We start from the raw sequence: 20,630 nt of genomic DNA, 5'->3' as shown, positions 1-20,630 counted from the left end.
GTGTATGATTACTTCTGTGTGACAGCTATGACATAATGTAGAGCTAACAAACAAATGCTTCATGTTGACGGATCAATTTGATGTGTAAAGCTTTTTGGAAGAAAGAAGGGAAGAAACTGCAAAGTTTAGCTCTATCTCTTGTTACTTTGGCCACCTAATGGGAAGAGAGGACTCACTGGAAAAGACCCTGATGCTAGGAAAGACTGAAGGCAAAAGGAGAAGGGGACGGCAGAGGATGAGATGGTTAGATGGCATCACTGATGCAATGAACATGAATTTGAGCAAACTCCGGGAAACAGTGGAGGACAGAAAAGCCTGGCGTGCTATGGTCCATGGGGTCACGAAGAGTCGGACACAACAACAACAACAACAACAACTTGTTACTAGCTGTTGAAAATTAGTTCTCAATCTCTGGCTAGGAGTTTGCCCTAATGCCTCACACTGTTCTACAGACTTTAATGAAACATGCCTAAATAATTACATGCATATAATTACAATTACACTGAGTTTTTCTTTCTCTCTGTGACTGCTGGGGACTGGCGGATCGTAAAAGGATGAAGACTGTATAATTTAAGGAAGGGGGAAGCTATCTTTTTATTTTACAGTTGTTGCTTTGGAATATCTGTAATGCTAAATTCTGGGATATGCTGGGGTACAAATGACAGACTGTTCCTATAATTATTTTATTTAAAAGAGGATATACAATGTATTATTATTTAAATATACTAAATATAAAGAGAGCCAGTTTGATGGAGACTAAAAGCCAGGAGACCATGAAGCACAGAAGCCAGCTGGGTGACTTTGGGCCAGTCACTTTCTCTCAGACATTTTGTGACCTCCCAGTTTAGGACTATCTACCAACCCACATAGGACCACCAGGGTAGGTTACATCCATAGCCTTCAAAGAAGGGGCCTTCATTCTGCAATGGATTGTTCAGGCTGATGATAATAGTTACTGAAAACCTGATACCAAGTAACCATTTGTTATCCACAATGTGGTTTGTAGTGTCCCGTGATGAAATTAGGAGTAGTATTGCCAGATGTAACGTGTGTCCTATATTGTACCTTGTTTTGAAACAGCCTGTTCCATGTGAGAATAAATTGCAGGAGATGCTTAAGTTGGTGGTTTAAAAGCATGTTTACCTAAGATATAATTTCCATAGCTCATTATCTCTTCTTGAAGCACATAAGTCCTTTGGGCAATATATTCTACTATAATATGTTCTAATGTCACTTTATGAAACTGGCCAGATACAAACCAAGGTTACAGAAAACAGGTTCTTGTTCTGGTGCTGTTGGCATCTAAAGTTCTCAAGCTTTCTTGGAAATAAGCTGAAATTGTGACGGTTGTAAAGGTTGTAAAGTAGTGTGTATAGACTATAACTGCACAAATACTGAATTTTAGTATAACACAAGGGCAAAATTAAATCCTTGACCCTGAATGTATTGTAGATCCCTAGGAGAGGATTGCATCCTTAAAGTTGTTTCCTGTGCATGCTTATTTAGATATTCCCAGTAAATTGTTTTTAGGTTGCATCCTGCTTTAACTCACCAGATACCATTTGAAGTACCTGTAAACAGTCTTTTAGCTCTCATCATAATCATATCATACTCTAAGAACTTCTTAACAACTATGAGATTAGTTTTTCTCCATTACTTTATTATTCCCCTGATGAATTTCCCATTAAAAAAAAAGTTTATCATGATTACACCTATTGAAATGAAAGGGAAAGTGAAACTTAAATAGCATAGCATTTATTAACATAGGATATGAAAAATAGTATTTTGCCTTTTTGATGGGGTTGGTTACACCTCTGTAAGAAAAAAAAAAACATTAACCATTCTTGTAATTTGTTTTCAGTGTATCCCTGACGGGCTGCGGTGGCTCAGAGGTTAAGATGCTGAGTCAGAAGACCATTAAGGTCAGCAGCTCAGCAGTTCAAAACCCGAGAGTGTGAACCGTGTGATGGAGTGAGCTCCCGTCAACTTGTCCCAGCTCCTGCTAACCTAGCAGTTTCAAAGCATGCAAATGCAAGTAGATGAATAGGTACCACTTCAGTAGGAAAATAACAGGGACATGAAGGGAGCCCTCTTGGGCGTCCCCCAGGCAGTGGTAACATCACCAGCAAATCCTTTCAATACAGAAACGCCTTGGTAGGTGTTTCTGACATGGAAAAAAAAAAGTATATCCCTATCTACCTCTAGGCCTCAATCAGCCATGAGAGATGGCTATGGGGATATGATGAACCCCAGCAGTAAATCTAATCTTAAACACTAATTATGCTCTAAATTGACTTTTTATATTGGCCCAGGTATTAACATTTTCATAGTATACATTATTTCTTACCCTTTTGAAATTTAAGCCATTAGGGTCTTGGGATGATTTCTTTCTTTACTTTATCAAGGGTTTAACCTATGCATTTAAATTTCTTTGCTTTTGCTTTTGCTTTCTTATCCAGGGCTTCTTTTCTACCATCTGATGTAATTCAATAGTTCTTGTGTTAAGATTCTTTTCAAAAATAATAATGTTCACTTTGGAATCATTTGATTTCCAGCTAAGAATTTTAAAGGATCTGGCAATAGATAGCTTTTCTTTATAAGAGTTCAAAAGTATGTACAGGGATAAAAATACATGGTTATTCAACAGTAGAGACTCTAATTCTTCAGCATACTTAAGCTATAATTTCATTCTAAATATGTCTCTTGTAGGGAGGCTTTTTGGAGCCTTGGTGTTCTAATTAACCTTGTTACACTGCAAAAACCTCGCTACATCATAGAAAATTTTAGGATAGGTTTTCATATAGATAAAGTATTTAGTGAGAGTAAAAAACTAACTCGAAACCAAGCAATCAAAAGTGTTTAGTATGGGTAGTCCTCACTTAACGACCATTTGTTTAGCAACAGTTTGGACTTACGGTGGCACTGAAAAAACTGACTTGCAGCTGGTCCTCACACTTACGACTGATGCAGCATCCCCACAGTCACACGATCGCCATTTTCGGCTCTCCTAGCTGGCTTACAGCAAGCAAAATCAGTGGGGAACTGTGTGGTTCACTTAATGACCATGTGATTTGCTTAACTGCCGTAAAAAGGTTGTAAAGTTGGATTGGATTCATTTAATGACTGCATTGCTTAGCAACAAATTCTGGTCCCAATTGTGGTCATTAAGTGAGGACTACCTGTACCTGGTACAGGTGCATGTGTGTTTTTAAAATGGCAATGCCTGTTGCACATTCTAATGTCTTGTTTGTCAAGTACATCAATTTGGATTAAGTTAAAAAAAAATTAGGCACTGGATGTCCTATGCAATCTTGTTTTGTATGCTAGTTAAGGGTACCTCAACTTATCAAGTGTTTTATTCAGGCAGTACTGAATAAAAAGCAGAAACAGTTTTCCTAATAGAGCCATTAAACAATAATTTATAATTCTTACCAAATACGTTCATTATTACCAGAAGCGTATACAAGCCTTGGAATATTGCTTTTTTCCCCCCTTATTTGATCTGAATGTATCTGTTTTGTTTGATTGATTTCTTGTTCATCAAACATTTTGGGCTCTACCTCCCAAAAATCTCTAACGTTTTCTAAATCAAAATTCCAAGATACTCTCATCAGCATTTCATCTGTTTCAAAAACTCTGATGTACTTTTGAAAAAATACCCTTTTTCTGATGCCCTAAACTGAGGGAAGTCTCATGCAGTCCATTTGTTTGACTTTTCATTAATTTTTTTTTAAAATCTCAGTGTCAATTTTAAGTGCTGCATACTTGTCTGAAAAGGTTTTCCAGCAGTCAAAAACAGTTGAGCAGATCTAGCTGATTGAAGGTCAGTAAAATAGTATGGTTTAAATGGCCATATAGTATTCAAATAAATTCAAACTTTGAGTTGAAAATTGTATGTAGAACCTTTTTAATAAAACACGGAGGAATACACACACACACACACGTATGTTAATCTTGTAATATTTAGGTTTTAGTAATACATTCCTATGCCATTTTACTGAGAAATCCTGTCAAGCTCTAGGCTTAATGTGTATTGAGCCTGAGAAAAGCAGCTAAGGTATTGATGTTTAATTTACTGTTTGGTAAACATTGTAAAAAGCTAATTTTAGCATGCATAAGGGGGGAAGTTTCTTTTTATATTTTACCATTCTGTTAGCATTATATCTATTCAAGATGATCAACGTAATGTATATTGTTTGCTCATTGTGTTCATTTTGTAAAACGAACTTTACTTTCCAGAAAACGTTGTACCTCTCAACTTCGTTCAAAAGCATTCTTTCTCAGCCTGCCGCATATTAAGGCAGAATCTCACACAAGATGGTGAAGCTGCCTGTGCTAACTTCTAATTAGCTTGCATATTTGCCATACCTTAATATTATATTGCTTAGAGTTGTCTAACTATAGCCACAGCTGCTTTTGTGTTTTCATGGCTACTCTGAAAATAACCGTCTCGTGAAGCTGTTGGTAGAAGGCTCCCAGTTTAAAAACTGGCAGATGTTTTACAAATCCTTGCAAGGTAAAAAGTCACACAGATCCTTCCAGTCAGTAGCCAGGGTAACTGCAGCTTCGTTTTCCGTTCAAAACATAACTCGTATTATGCATCTGCCTTAGGTTTTTTACGCTGGGCCCCTGCAGCTAGTACTGCTCTGGTCGAGGCACTGCATGGCTTCTGTTTTTTTGGGTGAGAATAAATGTCCATTGCTCACTTTTTGTACTTTGTAGTGTGCTAACTTCACCAGTCTGTTCCTGCTAGTGTCATCCTCTGTCTCTGCAGCTGCTAAAGAGTACAGTGGCTTTTACATAGATAACAAAGACGCCTTTATGCACAATGTGTTGGAAAATTGGTGAGAGTGCAGCAGATATAAAGAATTTTATATTTATTGAATTAAAGCAAAGGCCACGCAAGTTTTGGAACCCTGTGATTTGAGCGGAAATACTCTGCACAAACAATAGAATAGATGCATATTATTTCCTTTATTTTAATGTAGTCCAGAAGTATATATTGCATTTATAGGAACATCTCTCTCTGAAGAAACATCAAAAGCAGGGAAATCGCTATTGCATTATAAGCTGCTTAGTATGCAGATGTTGAAATAAACTTAACCCAAATAAAAACATTTCAGGCTTGTAGTCACTTGTTTATGGCTGTTATTTGAGTCCTCCTCTCTTATCTGATTCTTTTTTGTTCAGTTTTAGATTAACCACAGTTTACAAGGACTCTGCATACTATATTTGGCAACACGTCTTTGATGGTTTTAATTTTGGCTACAGTGTTACATTTCCTTCTTTTTGTTTAATCCCTATGATTACGTTTATGACTTTTAGAAGTAATAAAGGTGAATAATGGTTGCTGTTGTATTTTTTTATTCAAGCCCTTTTTTAATTTGAATTCGCAATTAAATTATGAAACATTATTACAGATGTTTTATTTTCCACTGTCTTAAATGACTCCTCAGTAGCAAAACTCAATCAATTGTATTTCCATAGATGCATTTGATATATTTCTGCAGCAATGCTTTTATATAGTTTCCAAATAAGACAGCTATAGGAATCAGCTACAGTGTGTGATTTACCCAGGAAATAGTTTTCCATTCTGTATTATTTTATTTGGGTTCATCCTGTCTTTTATTCTGTTTAAATGTTGTCATAGTTTTTCTGTACTTCCAATAAGACTGAGTTTAGGTATGTTGAGCATGTTATCCTAAGTGGCATGGTTGTCACCACCTTGTTACTATTCCAGTACTTTAAAATGTATATGTTTTCTGTTGAAGTGGATTCTGTAATTATATATCACGTTGGCAGTTCAGTAACAGTATTTCTCAGTGTTAGACATATCCTAGAATGAAGTGCTAACCAAATGGGACAGAGATTTGTGTTATCCAGATTTAGTTTGGAAACAACCATTATTGGAGGCAGCAACTGGTAAATAATGTATAAGCTATTCACAAATAGTGTTATTTCTGGTACAAGGCTAGATGGGAAGAAAAGCCAGTATTTTTACATTAATAATTACTGTTACTGTAAAGTAGGTTTTAATACTAGCTATAACAAAATTATCCTTCAATAAAGGTAATATATTTTAAATTATAAATGATTTTAGTTAATAGTGACAGTCTCCAACTTCAGTCAATATTTTCTTCAGTAATAAGAAAATGAAAGAATTGTCACTAGCTGGCTTAATGGACATAACGGTTATGTTTGCAGAATACCCTGAAATGCAATCTAGCCAACCAAATGTTAGACTTAGACTACTGAGTGAACTTACTCCATATGGTTAGCTGATGATGCAGTATGTTAACAATATGTAAACATGTACAAATGAACAGAACAAATGTAATGTGAATGATTTTCTAGATAAAATCTTTGGTCTTAAACTGGCGGAGGCTGCTAGCATGTAACTTGACATTCTTTTGAAGAGAAAGGAGCAGGTCTGCTATGCAATCTGATTTGCTGAGTATATCAGTAATCCAAGCCATATTTACAGTGTACAAAATTCACTTCTGACAAATTATATCATTGGAAACTTAACCTGTGGAATAAAAATGTATTTGAAGTGTTCGCTGCATTAGCCAAGAGTGCTTACTTTCTGGCATAGTGAAAACTAATCTTACAATTTGGATGGAATATAAATGCTGTAAAAATACATAAATAAATATTAATGATAAATGAAGTACTAAACACACTGTCAAAACCAAAGTCAGTTCTAGGTAGTGCCTGTTACTAAATCTCAAAAATCATTGTTCTGCGATGATAGAGATCTCAAGCACATTCTATTTAGAGTGATTAAGTTTGCTTAAATAATTTACTTACATTTAGCATACAGTGAATTTAAAGAAAATCTTCAGATACAGTTGAACCATTATGACAAATTTAAGTACTAAGAATCCTTTTCATCTTGTTTTTCCCTTTAAGAATGTGAAATTGTCTGCTGAAGTAGAACCATTCATTCCTCAGAAGAAGGGCCCCGATTCACTGGTGATGCCTATGGCGCTGCCTAATGATAGTGGAAATATCAGTGGTGTCGAGGCAACTCCTATTCCCAGCTATCTGATTACGTGCTACCCATTTGTTCAAGAAAACCAATCCAACAGGTAATTAAATCTATATGTTAGAAACACCAGTATGAGTTTAAATTTTTTTTTTTACTCTGCTGCTTTAGAGGATGTCTCTGTTTGAATCAGGATAATCTAATTTGCTTTGTTTTCTGAAATATTGGGAAAATCTAAAAACGAAGGGTGCATTTCTCTTTTTGTTCGGAAATTAAGTGCTCTGAACTCATTGTGGCTTTCTTCTGAGTTAACATGCAGAGGATCAAGTTGTATAACTGTTAAAGTAACTTGTTCCATAACCATATTGTTTATTTTGAGGAAGAGTCTTAAAAACCCCTTTGTCTTGATTATTAGTAGAAAAGGGGGTAGAAGGAAACTCTGGCAGGCTTTCAAGATTCTCTTGTTGTTACAAAAATTCTAATAAATACTTCAAATACTAGAACTTTATTATTACAAATAAAGTTCTAGTATTTGAAGTATTTATTAGAATTTTTCAGTACAATAAAAGTGTACAAAATTAAAAGAAGACTAAGAAAAAATATAGAGAAAATAAAAAGAAAAAAATTAGAATGTAATGGAATGAAAGAGAATAAAACAGAATTGTGACTTCTGCCCTTCTTTCTGTCGAGTAATTGCCATCTTATTCTTTCCCCTTCCTCTTTGACCCTTTTTAATCTCCAAATTCATGAATCATCAATTCAGTTTTTTCTTCTTTCAACAGAAAGGCGATATAAGGCTTCCAATCTTTTAACAAAGTCTTTATTTTTTTTTCTCTAACCCCACTATCTGTTTCTGATCTGGCCTACCTTAGAAGGGCTGATGCTTATGAGTATAGGGAAACCTCAAAGGATGAACAGCATTTGCAAACTCTTTAAACTGATTTTGTAGGAAATAATTGCAGACCTAATTGGAATTTTTTTTATTCATTTCAGACAACTTCCACTGTATAATAATGACATCAGGTGGCAACAGCCTAACCCAAACCCTGCTGGGCCATATCTTGCTTATCCCATTATATCTACTCAGCCACCAGTTTCCACTGAGTATACCTATTATCAGCTGATGCCAGCACCATGTACTCAAGTCATGGGATTCTATCATCCTTTCCCAGCACCTTACTCTGCACCCTTTCAGTCTGCAAGTGCCATAAATACGGTTACAGCACAATGCACAGATCGTCCAGCCCAGCCAAACCAGGCCTTTCCATTATGTAGCCCAAGGAGTAGAAGTGCCAGCAGAGGATCAGTGGTGCAAAAAGTAAGCTCATTTGCATTTCAGGAACAGTAACGACCCATCAATGAGAAATAGCAAGCCAAAGGCAATTGTACTGCTGGGTAAAATACCCTTTCATTTTGTATCTTGCTAGGGTGATGATGAAAAATACAAGTAAAAAGAGGTCTTTCACATCAGAAGTTTAAAGTTCCTACAGCCCCACATTGGACAATATAAACACCATGTGTTGGAAGTGCTCAACTGTTTATTGTGCTTATACTATTGGCAATGGATAGAGTTTTTCCTAGTGTCTTGTACACAGCTTTTGGCATTTAATAGTGCTGATGAAGTGAAGAGCTGTGTATCACGTCATTCCATTTGGTCCAACGTTGCTGGTGTATACTATGTGTAGTGCAGTATTTCTCAACCTTGGTGACTTTAAGTTGTGTGGACTTCAACTCCCAGAATTCCCTAGCCAGCATGTTGGCTAGGGAATTCTGAGAGTTGAAGTCCACACAACTTAAAGTCGCCAAGGTTGAGAAACAATGGTATAATGTAACATTCTGTTATTACCTGCCAGAGCAATAGGAGATGTACAGTTTATAGAACTTAAACTATTTCTCGCCCCTTCATTTGTTTTGCCCGCAGATTACTGTGGTGTTAGAGTTTTTTAAAAATAGCCTTCAAAAGAGGCTCTGGAATAAGAACAGAATGTTAGTATGTCTCTGAAATTTTTCTGACATCAAGCCACAAAAAGATTTTTAGAAAGTTGGTACAAATCTGTTTATTAAATTTAGAGGCTGCCTGACTCCACAATGACCCTGGATGGTTTACAATTTAAAACAAAGAATCTAAAGTATCAGGACAACAATGCCTGGACAACACTGACAGGGGTCCATAACTGCCCTACCCAAAGGCCTGGAAGAACGGCCATGTTTTAAAGATCTCCAGAACGTCATTAGGGTGGAGGCCACATGGATTTCTGTTAATCTTCATCTCTTAGGCAGAGATCACAAGGGATTAATGAGATTTATAGGTCATTAAGTAATGTCAAGGCAGTTCACTTGCTAAACAATCTGTCCTTGGATTTCAGCTGTGAGCTTGTTTGCTGTAGCGGCTGAACATAAGAAGCACAATTGTGTCTTTATGCAGAAATCAGCTATTTTTTAGGTTTTCCATACTCACGGGAGTCAAAAACTTAAGAGCTGCATGTAGTAATGTGCCATAAACTACTTGCAGAAGTAACAAGCTAATGTCTACAGATCTTTGATGGTTGCTTTCTCTCTAGATATATATTTTTATCATTTTTTTTTTAAATTGACTTGCCTAAATGGTGCCCATTAGCTTCACCTGTTTGCTTGGCTAACCTTTCATTCCGCAGCAGCCTTCGCAGCCCCATGTAAAGAGCAAAAGGCCTCCAGTGAAAAATGTTGCTATTCAGAAGGAGACAAGCGCTTCAGGCCCTGAGAACAGACCCAAAATTGTCCTGCTGGTGGATGCTTGTCAGCAAACAGGTACGACAATAAAGTTTGGTAATAATATCAAATCTTTTGCTTGTACGATGTAAAATGCTATTTCGAAGAAATAGAAGCTCATTCAATGACCAGATAACCCTTCTGTACTGAAACTGTGGGCTGGAGTCAGTTTCTGATTCTTTTGTTTGTTTGTTTGTTTGTTTGCATCAGTCAAACTGATATTTCAAAACTGCTATTATGCTGCTTATCAAGGGAACTGCTTTACTCTTCGTTCAGTCTTAGTCTTAGATAGCAACACACACAAAGAACAGGTACTATTTTTCACCTGTATTACTTAAAGTTTAGGAACCACCATGGTACGCTGAGCATTGTATGAAACAGAAATCACTTGATTCTTCCAGAAAATGATAGAGAAGAAAGATCATTAAAAAGTAAAAAGAATAAGAATGAAATGTGATAGACAGGTGAAGCTGATCAGTAATAGATATTGAAGAATGTCTCTGATTCCTGAAAATAAGCAGATTTTGTTCTTCCCCAATCCAGTGGCTTTTCTCTAACTTACAATCCTCTGTTTTTTGTTTTGTTTTTGTTTTGTTGTAATTTATTAAGATATTTGAAGGAACAGAATAAATAGCTATATAAAAGGAAAAAGATTGAAAAAGGCATACTGTAGTGAATAAAATATTGATAAACAAAAAGTTTACAATTATCATAAAACTGAAAACTCATTTCATTAATTGATCAATTAAATGTATAGAACTAAGTTTATTGTGTCATCTTAAATAACTAGAGATCTCTGCAAAACTATAAACTTGGTTTGTTTATTTGTTTGGCTTACATACCACTGTTTGTCCTTGTTTCAGAGATGGGTGTATACAACCATGGAAAAGGGAAAGAAAAAAAAATAATAAAAGAAAAAATTCAGTAAAGACAGTATCAGGAAACTACATAGTTTTAAGTTCCCTCCCTTCATACGTGACTGATGATTATATCAACATATTTTGAAACATTAAAATTATTTCTAATTACTTTCTTTACATCAGTTATTTTCCCCTTAAAAACCGTACTCTAAGTGTCTGAGTTTCCTTGTTGTGTGGCATAAGATATCTAGGGGAGCCATTCCTGTTTAAATGTAGTCCAACATATGTTCTGCAGATACACAGTTAATTTAATACAATACATTTATAATAAATTATAATAAATTTAATGAAATAAATACATTTTGCCATTGCTGCACATTCCCCAAGTTTGGTTTCCCAGCATGGTATTGTAGTAAGTGTCTCTTTTCCAGCGTTTAGCCAAATTTGTCCTTGTGGCCATCCACGCATCCTTTCTCAGGAAGGAAGTTACCTGTTAAAGCCCCGTCAGTTCTTAGGACTTTTCTCTTCTCTGCCATGCAGACTTCCCTTCAGAGATCGCCAGCAAGTCCCTGTCGGAGAGCGTGAGCGCCCTGCACTGGAAGCCGAGGGGCAGGCGACGGCGAACCTCCCACCCTGCTGAGTCCTCGAGCGAGCAGGGGGCCAGCGAAGCCGATATTGACAGCGACAGTGGCTATTGCAGTCCTAAGCACAGCAACCAGGCGGCGGCAGCAATATCCAGGAGCACCGAATCTGCCGGAACAAATGTAGGTAGACGCCTGAAACGTTCAAGAGTGGAAAGGGGTGTGGGACACAAAATAAGCATCCTTAAAATAACCTCTGCAACTTTTTTTTTAATTTTTAGGTCAAAGAATTGTCCATACATCCAGGTAAAGTTTCTGTGTCAAAAACAAAGGGATTCTTTCCTGGCTTTGCGAATCTGCCGTTTTGTGGTGTGGGTGTGATTTACGCATTTGGTCACTGTTCATGCTTTTACTGATTAAGTTCTCCACCCTTAATCCTTTCCACATTGCAATAATCTGTAAATGCTGTGGGTTTGTTTCTGAATGTGTCCAGCTTTCACCCTCAAAATATTTTGTGAGTACTGTAGTGTCAGGATTGCATTTTTAAAAAGGTCCCAATGTTTTATTCATTTCTGGTAATCTGCCTCTTCTTTTCCAATTTTTTTTCTCTTGACACATTCTCCGAGATTGCACTGATTAGTCCATAAGGATTGCAAATACGCTGAGATCCTCGTTGTAACTTTGTGCTGCAAATTAAAACACAGAAATAAAAGCCTGTTCAGTTAGAAACAAAATTCACCGTACATGAAAAACAAAAACAAATAGAGAATGGTAGCTATCTATTTCAAGATTGCTCAATGTCTTTAAAGAAGGAAAAGTTGCAGACAGGCCGCTCCCGATCGATCTATATTATTTTTGTGATATGTTTTAGCCATATAGAGGGGCAAAGAAAGCTAAATACATGAGTACGTATGTTCTTTAGATTCAACATCTAGCTTGCTTGCTTACAGGTATTGTGGGAGGTTGGGTTTTTTAAAATATTTTTTAAAAATAATGTGTGTATTCACATTTTTCTCTTGCACATGGTACAAACTTCTGTGATGCTTCCCTCAGTTGGTGCCACTTGGGCAAGCGTCAGTTCCCAAGCAACTCAGAAGCCTTGGGTAGAGAGAACCTCTTTCTCAAGAGGGGGAAGGCAGCCTGAACATCAGCATGACTCACAGGTATGGTTTCCATTGATCTAATTAAAGCCTTTTTACCCTCTCCTCAGTCAGAAAAACATGGGGAGCAACTTACAGATGAATAAGCAGCGAGGTGCTCTGTAGCCCCAATCTTACAGTCTAAAACAGCGTTTGTCAGCTTTAAGATGTGTGGACTTCAACTCCCAAAATTCACCAGCCAGCATGCTGGTTGGGGAATTCTGGGAAGTGAGGTCCACACATCTTAAGGTTGACAGGGTTGAGAAACACCGGTCTGAAAGCACTATGCTCAGCACATTCTTACTGTTTCCAAACCTTTTGGAACTTCCAGCTCAGATTGCAATAAACTGTCTAGAGCTGAAAAATAGATTGTTGCAGAATGCATTAATCAGTAAGTTTATATAATTTCAGTTAATGCATTTCTTACATTGGAAAGAGATTTGCTGCTTCTTCAGAGAGGTTGTTAGAGAAATGGAATTCTCCACCAATTAGTACATTCTTTCATGCGTGCATCCCTGCTGAAAGGTCATTACAGAATTATTGGCAATCTGTATACATTGTTAAAAATGTCAATTTTACTTTATTAGTTTCCTATGAAACCAATTTTAGGCATGTAGAATAAAAAATAAGCTGATGAAAGTATTGACTGGATGAATTAGTATTAAAATTATTTATAATGCCAGTTCATTTACTCTGCTCCACTCTGTGAAGACTTCAAGTCTTTATTGTCACTATTCACATTTCTACAATTACATAGATGAAGTTGGATTTTCACATGGCGGACAGGGTAGTTAGCATATACTTTCAGTGTGATTTACATGGGTGCTCTCATGCTGCAACTTAAAAGGGATAGTCCTAATATGTTTTTATTTGCTTTATAGCCTGGTTTTAGATGTAGAGGTCACAGCACATCTTCAGAAAGGAAACAGAGTTTGCAGAAGAAAATTGAGAAACCAGTAATCACAAGCCAGTCAAACAGAGTAGAGCAGAACCCTGAACTGCTATATTTTGGGGTAATTCTTTCATTAATCTTGTTTATGGTAGCTTTCATTCACTAAGACAAGTGGGGATTTTGAGTTGGTTGATAGCCATGCCTTACTGTCCCCCTGCTTGCTGATTTTAAAACATAAGAACTTATTTTTCAAATTACCAGTGATATTTTTCAATTTGTTTTCAGTGTATCCTGACATGTGGTAACAGTATCTTCCCTGCAAATTCCAATATGGTTTCATGTTGATCCCATTTTGTACCATTCATATGCATTTGCCAGTTTCCACCAATCTCTAGCTGAGTAATGCTTTGCTGCAAAATAGGGATAGTGTACTGTGTATTTCAGTTAGTGAATTTTCCAAAACTTTTGTTCAGGATGAAGAAGAATTCCCAGAGCTAAATTGTGATAGTGGACATTCTAAAGTTGGTAACATGCAGCTGAAGCACACACCCAAAATGGTAAGTGACACTATTACATTTGGGAGGCAGAATTGTGATTAGGTTGTTGTTTTTCTTTCTAAAATATTCTGGCTAATTTTTAAGGAGCAATAAAAGTGAGCAGAAGTGTTCCTTGGGAATGCGAAAAAGCATAGACTGGCATTGTGAAGAGTATAACATTTGATTTCTTAGGCTCTAGACTTTAAACTGAAAGCAGATTACTAGTTCTGGTTCATACATGGCTGGGACACTATAGCCAACATCAAGATTGAAAGTTCTATAGCAACTTCCCCCAAATCCCACGGTAACGCTGATGTAGTCACCAGGCATTGAGTTCAGCTAGGGAGACTTTACCATACCTTAACTATAGGCGTATTTTGGGATGTGCTCAGAAAGAAGTTACGTGCAGCATATACCAGAATCAAAAAGATGTAGTCTTTCTCAATCAAATCATGGTTGCTAATTCTGAGTGCCTCTAAATGAAGAACTGTGTTTTATTTATCCAGTTAAATAAGATTCTAAGTATGATCAAAACCTGTTAGCAGACAATTGGAGTTACAGCACAACTCTTTATGTTTATGGCTATATCCTCTTTTATTTAGTTGGATGACTTACCTGAAAATTCTCCAATCAATATAGTACAGACGCCAATTCCAATCACTACCTCTGTTCCCAAACGAGCAAAAAGTCAAAAGAAGAAAGCTCTTGCAGCAGCACTGGCTACAGCCCAAGAGTATTCAGAAATTAGTATGGAGCAGAGGAAACTTCAGGTCTGTTCTAATACTGTAATTGAAATGAATTATGGGCTTCAGTCTAGGTGGACAGTTTGCAGTGTGTGATGCTAGAAGGGGGTGGATGCAGGTCCCCAACCATGCTGCTCTTGTCCCTACCAACCCTACAAGAAGGTTTTCTGGAGTAAATGGAATGCTACGTGTGTAATCTTGGTTTTTGTTTATCTGAATTCTCCATAACTGTAAATTCCTTTATTGTTAAATGAGACTGTTCCTACCGCAAAATGCACTTCTAGCCTCCCACCCCACTTTACGATCAGAGGAACAGAACAGCCTCGGATACTACAGAAGCCAGACTACCTGGCTGAAATGATCACTTTGGCCACTGAAAGTGATGTATTCCATTGTTATCCCGAGTCTAGGAAGCTGTTTCAAAAGCAGCTGGAAAGAAGAGTAAAACACCTGTGCAGTTAGACTTGGGGGACATGCTGGCAGCTCTTGAAAAACAGCAGCAGGCAATGAAAGCTCGTCAAATCACAAATACCAGACCCCTCTCGTACACAGGTTGGTATGTCTCACTTGACCACTCTTTACAGCTGCACAGTTCTCAAGCATCTCTTCCATTGGAGAGAACCATTGTAATAACTATGAGCACAGTTGCTACATTTGCATTGCCTCTTTTGGCCACGAATCCTTTATTTAGAAGACTAGCATGACATGCTGCATAGCCCAGATACCTTAGCTGTGCATAAACAGTAGCTACTCTCCATGTAAAATGCTTCTTAGAACCTTGGAATGCAATTTCGGTCACAGTTCATGCATCCCGCTAAGCCATATTTCTGTGCATTGGGTAAAGCCAGGTGTTGTGATTTGTAGGCCATAGTGTTCTGATGTGGACCAAGCTAATGGTGGCGTGGGACAAGTTGTGAGGTTTCTTGGAAGGAATCTGTTGCTGGCTTGGTTCTTTGGGCCAACACAGATAACATTACCTATCTTCATAAATCTGGCATACAGCATGTTTCTGTTCTTCTCCGTGAATCAGATTAGTTTCTGACGACAATAGATAACCTCCAAGCAGCATCATTCCATTGTGTAACATCCTTGACATTGTAATCTGCCTTTATTTCCACAAAGACTTTGTAATGAGAATGGGGTGGGGGCGGAGGGGGGTAAACTGCTGTGGGAACACCCATGTTCTTTCAGCAGCATCAATCAAGTCATTGCATGCTTCTGTTTATACTCAGTTGGCAGTGCAGTTCCTTTTCACACCAAAGAATCCACCAGCCGGAAATCCTTCTCCAAAGGGCAGCAGCCATCAGTGGGTTGCCTTAATCCTTTGGATTCCACTGCCCCAAAAGTCAAACGAGGAAAAGAGAGAGAACTGTCAAAGTTAAAGCGTCCCACAGCACTGAAAAAGGTAAATAGGTTTCCTAAAGTGGGGCTTCTTTTTGAACAATATGGTCTTTGAATAATGGAAAATAGCAGTCCTGGCTTCTAACAGCCCAAAGTCCTTGTAGCAGAAAACCGTCTTTGAAGTTGAAAAAATTGGGAGCTGCAGTACCTGCAGATATGCCAGAAAATTTTAACTGGTCATCCTTCTCTCCTTGAGATTAACCATCTTCAGTGGGGCCATTTAATAGGAGACATTGCGATCCTGAGTTTCATCTTTCTCTGTACTCTGTATCCTAATAAATATTTTTTTCCCATAATTTTTCTGAGAGATTTGTCATATTTCCAGATACTTAAAAGATTGCTCAGTCAAATGACTAGGAATGCATATTCAACCTGAATTTAATTACTTGATTATCATAAAATTGGTTCTTTACAAGTATGTATCACAAGTAATGATGACCAAAGGATTGCTGTGAGTAGTAGAAAACAGTACTGTTAGTTTGGACTTCTTCTCACATGCAGTGGCACGTTTTAAAAGGCTTTAAGGAACCATGTGACTCTATTCCAAAATACTTTAAAATTATAGATGATAAAGCTAGCAAATTTTGTATTATTACTGTGTACATATAAATGATGATTAGTAGATTAGCAACTCCAGAATAAAATCCAGTTCATGCATGACTCAGGAGTCGAGTCTTGAAACAAACGTAGTATGTATTCCATTGACGACCACAGGATTGAAATGTGTCTGTCAGTTTCTGCTGTTCAATAATTCACCACTGCTAAATATATAGTAGTCTATTTTTCAGTAAGCATGACATTTTGAAAACAACTCTTAGGCTTTTTTAATATTTGAAACATAATCTTATGTATACGGCACAGTAAGTTTTAGAAGTGTACTTCTAAGTTTTAGAAGCATCTATTAAGAATGAATGATAGAAGGGCAGAAATATTGACAATATCGTGATTGGATTTATTTCAGATTATTTTGAAAGAGAGAGAAGAAAAGAAAGGACGTATATCAGTAGATCACAGCCTTTTGGGAGGTGATGAGGAACAAGAGGAGAATCTGACTTCTAACCAGACAGAAGAACTAACATCTCAAGAAGGTTAGAAGATCACCTGAGACGTGTCTCTGTATCAGTATATTTAATAGCCGTTGTCTAAGCATATGCATGTTAAGCAGGTTATTCAGTAAATAGCAGGCTGGAGCCTTCTGGATCCAGTCGCTCATGGTAAAAATAGTTTATTGCAATCTATGATGTAACATTCTGCCACACAAGACTTCAAATTCCTGAACAAGAGGAGGTGCTTGATTGTTCTGATCCGCTAAAACTTCGTCAGCTTCTCTATTTTCTTAATGTCCTGGGTGTGGTTTTTAAAAAGTTCTTTGGGTTTTCTGATACTGTTCTATGAAGACAGACATGTAGACTTTGTTTTTCTGAGGGTTAAGATGGAACAGAAGTGGAGGAAGTTTGACACAGAGTCCTTCCTTTTGAGTGCCACAGCTGTTTTGTTTTGCCTTGTCTCTTACAGAAACTGGCCTGAGCGTGCCAAGTGACACCTCCCTCTCTCCAGCAAGCCAGAATTCTCCCTACTGCATGACTCCAGTATCACAAGGTTCACCTGCAAGTTCAGGGATAGGGAGCCCAATGGCATCTTCAACTATAACAAAAATTCACAGCAAACGATTCAGAGAGTAAGTTTTAAAAGACAAACAAAAAACACTGCATTCCGTAGTGCTTTTTCAAAGGAAATTGGTTGGTCCATGTAGAATGAACTTAAGTTCTTACACAAAGGCATGTCAGTTCCACCTAAACATATTCTGGCTGTCTGGAGCATAATTGACTCAAGCTAAGAATGAATCGCCTCTGGGAGAAATCTTTAGATATCTTCAGTCAGGCATGGTGGTGTTGTGCAATACTGTAGGACAAGGAGAAAGTTACCCAAGGGCAGGTGACTGGTTTCCAACAAATAAAAATGTTGGTATTGACTTACCAAGTTAAGCATATTAAAAGGTATTTATGAGTGAAAGAGACAGGCGGGTTCCGGGTCTTTGTTTTTGTTATGGCCTTAGAGCTGGAAAACATAATATACATCAAATATCTATGCCAGATATATATAGAAAAATATGTCCCTAAAGTCTGTAGCTTAAAAAAAAAAGACAGGTGGATCCAACAACCAATGTAGGGTTCAGGGCTACCCCAGATTAAACCTCCTTCCTCAGGGGAGATGTTAAGAAGTGACACCATGGTTGCTCTGCTGGCTCTCCGCCTTACTTTCAGGACAGCTTACTATCAATTCTCCTGTCCTTCTGCATGATGTTTCATTTATCAATTCGTAATCTTTTGGGATGATTTCTGCTGCTTTTGAATCTGAAACTGCTTCATGCGGTGTGTGTGTTTGTAAATATGGGAATTACCCCGCTTTTGAAGAACATCGGGAGCAAAATAATTTTCAAATAGCACAGAGCCTAGGGAGGCTAAGTCTAAGAAAGAGTTTAGTCAAAGGAGGAATGCACTGTACAACTTAATACTGCTCTTTATGCATTCGGAATGTAGCAAGTACTTAGTACATAAAAATACAGCTTTCAATGTAGATAGCAAAGCTTACTCTTACACGTTCACACACCTGTACCTTTTTAGCCATGGCTCTTATTTGATGACAGATGAAATTAGAAATAGTTTCAGAAAGAGAACTTCAAAAGGGATAAATGCTTTTTCTCAATATAATAGATGCAGATTAGCGTTGCTGAAATGTGTCTTTTTGCTCATATCCTGAATGGACAGGTACTGTAATCAGGTACTCAGTAAAGAAATAGATGAATGCGTGACTCTCCTGCTACAAGAGCTTGTCAGCTTCCAAGAACGAATTTATCAGAAGGATCCTATAAAAGCTAAAGCAAAGAGGAGACTCGTGATGGGGCTACGAGAGGTTACAAAGCATATGAAGTTAAGCAAGATCAAATGTGTTATTATTTCTCCCAACTGTGAGAAGATCCAGTCAAAAGGTATAAATAACTCTTATGAGGTACCTTCTCTTACGTGACTAAACCAGTTTCCTTCTTAACGTAGAATTATTTTGATGACTCTTCTCCCATTGCTGTCTTTTGTACATTAAACACTGAGTGGCATCCAAGGGGCCATGTGCCTAGAACGCTGAACAGACCCTAGGCTGTTCTCCTCCTCCTGTTACAGCTCTCAAGTCCTCAAGAAGCTCCTCCAGGAGATTAGAAGACCATTAGGGATGGTTCATAGCGTGACTCAGGATGTGCAGTTACAGAGGAGCCAATGGGCAGACATTAAAACATTTGTGCATTTTTTTTGGTCACAGAAGACAGTCGTGTTTGATGCCATCTATTACAGCCTTTCTCAACCTTTTGACCCTGGAGGAACCCTTGAAATATTTTCCAGGCCTCGGGGAACCCCTGCACATTCAGGCTCAAATAGAGGCCAGAAGTTACAAAATTATTGTATTTGTTTCATGGGCAGGCCTGTATATATGCATTCACAGTGTTCTTAAGCTAAAAGAATGAAACTTACCTCTTTAATGTGAAGTTGCCCAAATTTGAAATAATGTTTTAAATAAATTGTGGTCTCTGAGGGAACCCCTAGTGACCTCTCACGGAACCCTGGTTGAGAAATCCTGATCTATTATTTTTTTTAATAATTTTCTACCTCAGGCTTTTGAATTATGTAAGACTAACTCGCTTTTTAAGAACCTTTCTTGTTGATAACATAAGTTGATTAATAAGAATAATTGATTATTTCATTTTTGAACACGCAGCATCTTAAAACAGGGAAACTATGTTTTCCTTTTCTGTCTGGCTGTAGATGGTGTTACAGATAGTGATTTTCATTTCCTAGAGGTGACATTTAGGCATCTCCACATATTAGGCATCAGCAAACTGCATTTACAGCAGGGTAGATGTTTATGGGCTACAGCAGGTGGCAGCACCTAGCTGATCATGGTGGATCCCAAAAAGACTAAGTGAAGTCAGAATTGGTTAGTGCTTGGATGGAGAGATCATCAAGATTCTCAGGGCTGTGGTCTCTATTGGGAAGTTTAAAAAAAAAAACATTCTGGAAGAAGATAAGGGCAACAGCTTCCATTCTGCTGCCCCCAAAAGTGCTCATACAAGTCCATAAGGAGTCATAAAGAGTTGAACTCAATTCCAGGGGTCAATACTTTATATGTCTGAGGCACCTTCACATTAATGAATTAAGAACTGAAGTGTTTGCTGGTATTTCGCTTTTTTAAGGCAGCTTCAAGTTCATTGTGTTTTGCGTGTATACAATTTTCATCTGACTTCTGTTTGATTAGCATAGTAAAATTTTTTATTGTAAACTACCCAGAGAGCTTCAGCTGTTGGGCAGTTTAAACTTTTTAATGAATAAATAAAATTAGTAGACTTGAAGTCCGTGGGAAAGTTCTTCATCTCCTTTTTTCCTTGACATGTCCCAAGGTGGACTAGATGAAGCTCTGTATAACGTGATTGCCATGGCTCGAGAACAAGAGATCCCTTTTGTCTTTGCCCTTGGACGCAAAGCTCTTGGTCGCTGCGTAAACAAGTTAGTTCCTGTCAGTGTGGTGGGGATCTTCAATTACTCAGGTGCTGAGGTAAGGGCTTCTAATTCGACTTTGCAGGTATGGAGTTTATTGTTGATAGTCCACTGCATCCCTAACACAGCCAGTAATGCCTGAAAACAGATTCATTCTGTTTCTGTGTTTTAAAATAACCCGAGCTGCATAATCTGTATCCG

General features: G+C 37.6%; 1 protein-coding gene across 2 annotated transcripts in view; it reads left to right on the top strand.

Annotated features, from left to right (window-relative positions):
- The window catches only part of SECISBP2L (SECIS binding protein 2 like), a 31,158-nt gene that overhangs the window by 4,316 nt on the left and 6,212 nt on the right, over positions 1-20,630 (top strand). Inside the window, exons 2-16 of one of the 2 annotated variants that reach the window (XM_063314418.1) lie at positions 6,913-7,091; positions 7,982-8,306; positions 9,643-9,775; positions 11,137-11,360; positions 11,459-11,483; positions 12,231-12,340; positions 13,198-13,329; positions 13,682-13,765; positions 14,347-14,514; positions 14,898-15,039; positions 15,720-15,892; positions 16,850-16,976; positions 17,404-17,566; positions 18,657-18,877; positions 20,333-20,487. In XM_063314418.1, coding sequence (XP_063170488.1) covers positions 6,913-7,091; positions 7,982-8,306; positions 9,643-9,775; positions 11,137-11,360; positions 11,459-11,483; positions 12,231-12,340; positions 13,198-13,329; positions 13,682-13,765; positions 14,347-14,514; positions 14,898-15,039; positions 15,720-15,892; positions 16,850-16,976; positions 17,404-17,566; positions 18,657-18,877; positions 20,333-20,487 — 2,361 coding nt within the window. The remainder of the gene's footprint in view (positions 1-6,912; positions 7,092-7,981; positions 8,307-9,642; positions 9,776-11,136; positions 11,361-11,458; positions 11,484-12,230; positions 12,341-13,197; positions 13,330-13,681; positions 13,766-14,346; positions 14,515-14,897; positions 15,040-15,719; positions 15,893-16,849; positions 16,977-17,403; positions 17,567-18,656; positions 18,878-20,332; positions 20,488-20,630) is intronic. The other variant, XM_063314419.1, reaches the window with a different exon arrangement.

This window comes from Candoia aspera, chromosome 13 (assembly GCF_035149785.1).
Source record: "Candoia aspera isolate rCanAsp1 chromosome 13, rCanAsp1.hap2, whole genome shotgun sequence".
In the NCBI taxonomy this organism is placed as follows: domain Eukaryota; kingdom Metazoa; phylum Chordata; class Lepidosauria; order Squamata; family Boidae; genus Candoia; species Candoia aspera.
The sequence above is the reverse complement of the archived record's forward strand: the minus strand, read 5'-3'. Positions and strand labels throughout refer to the sequence as shown.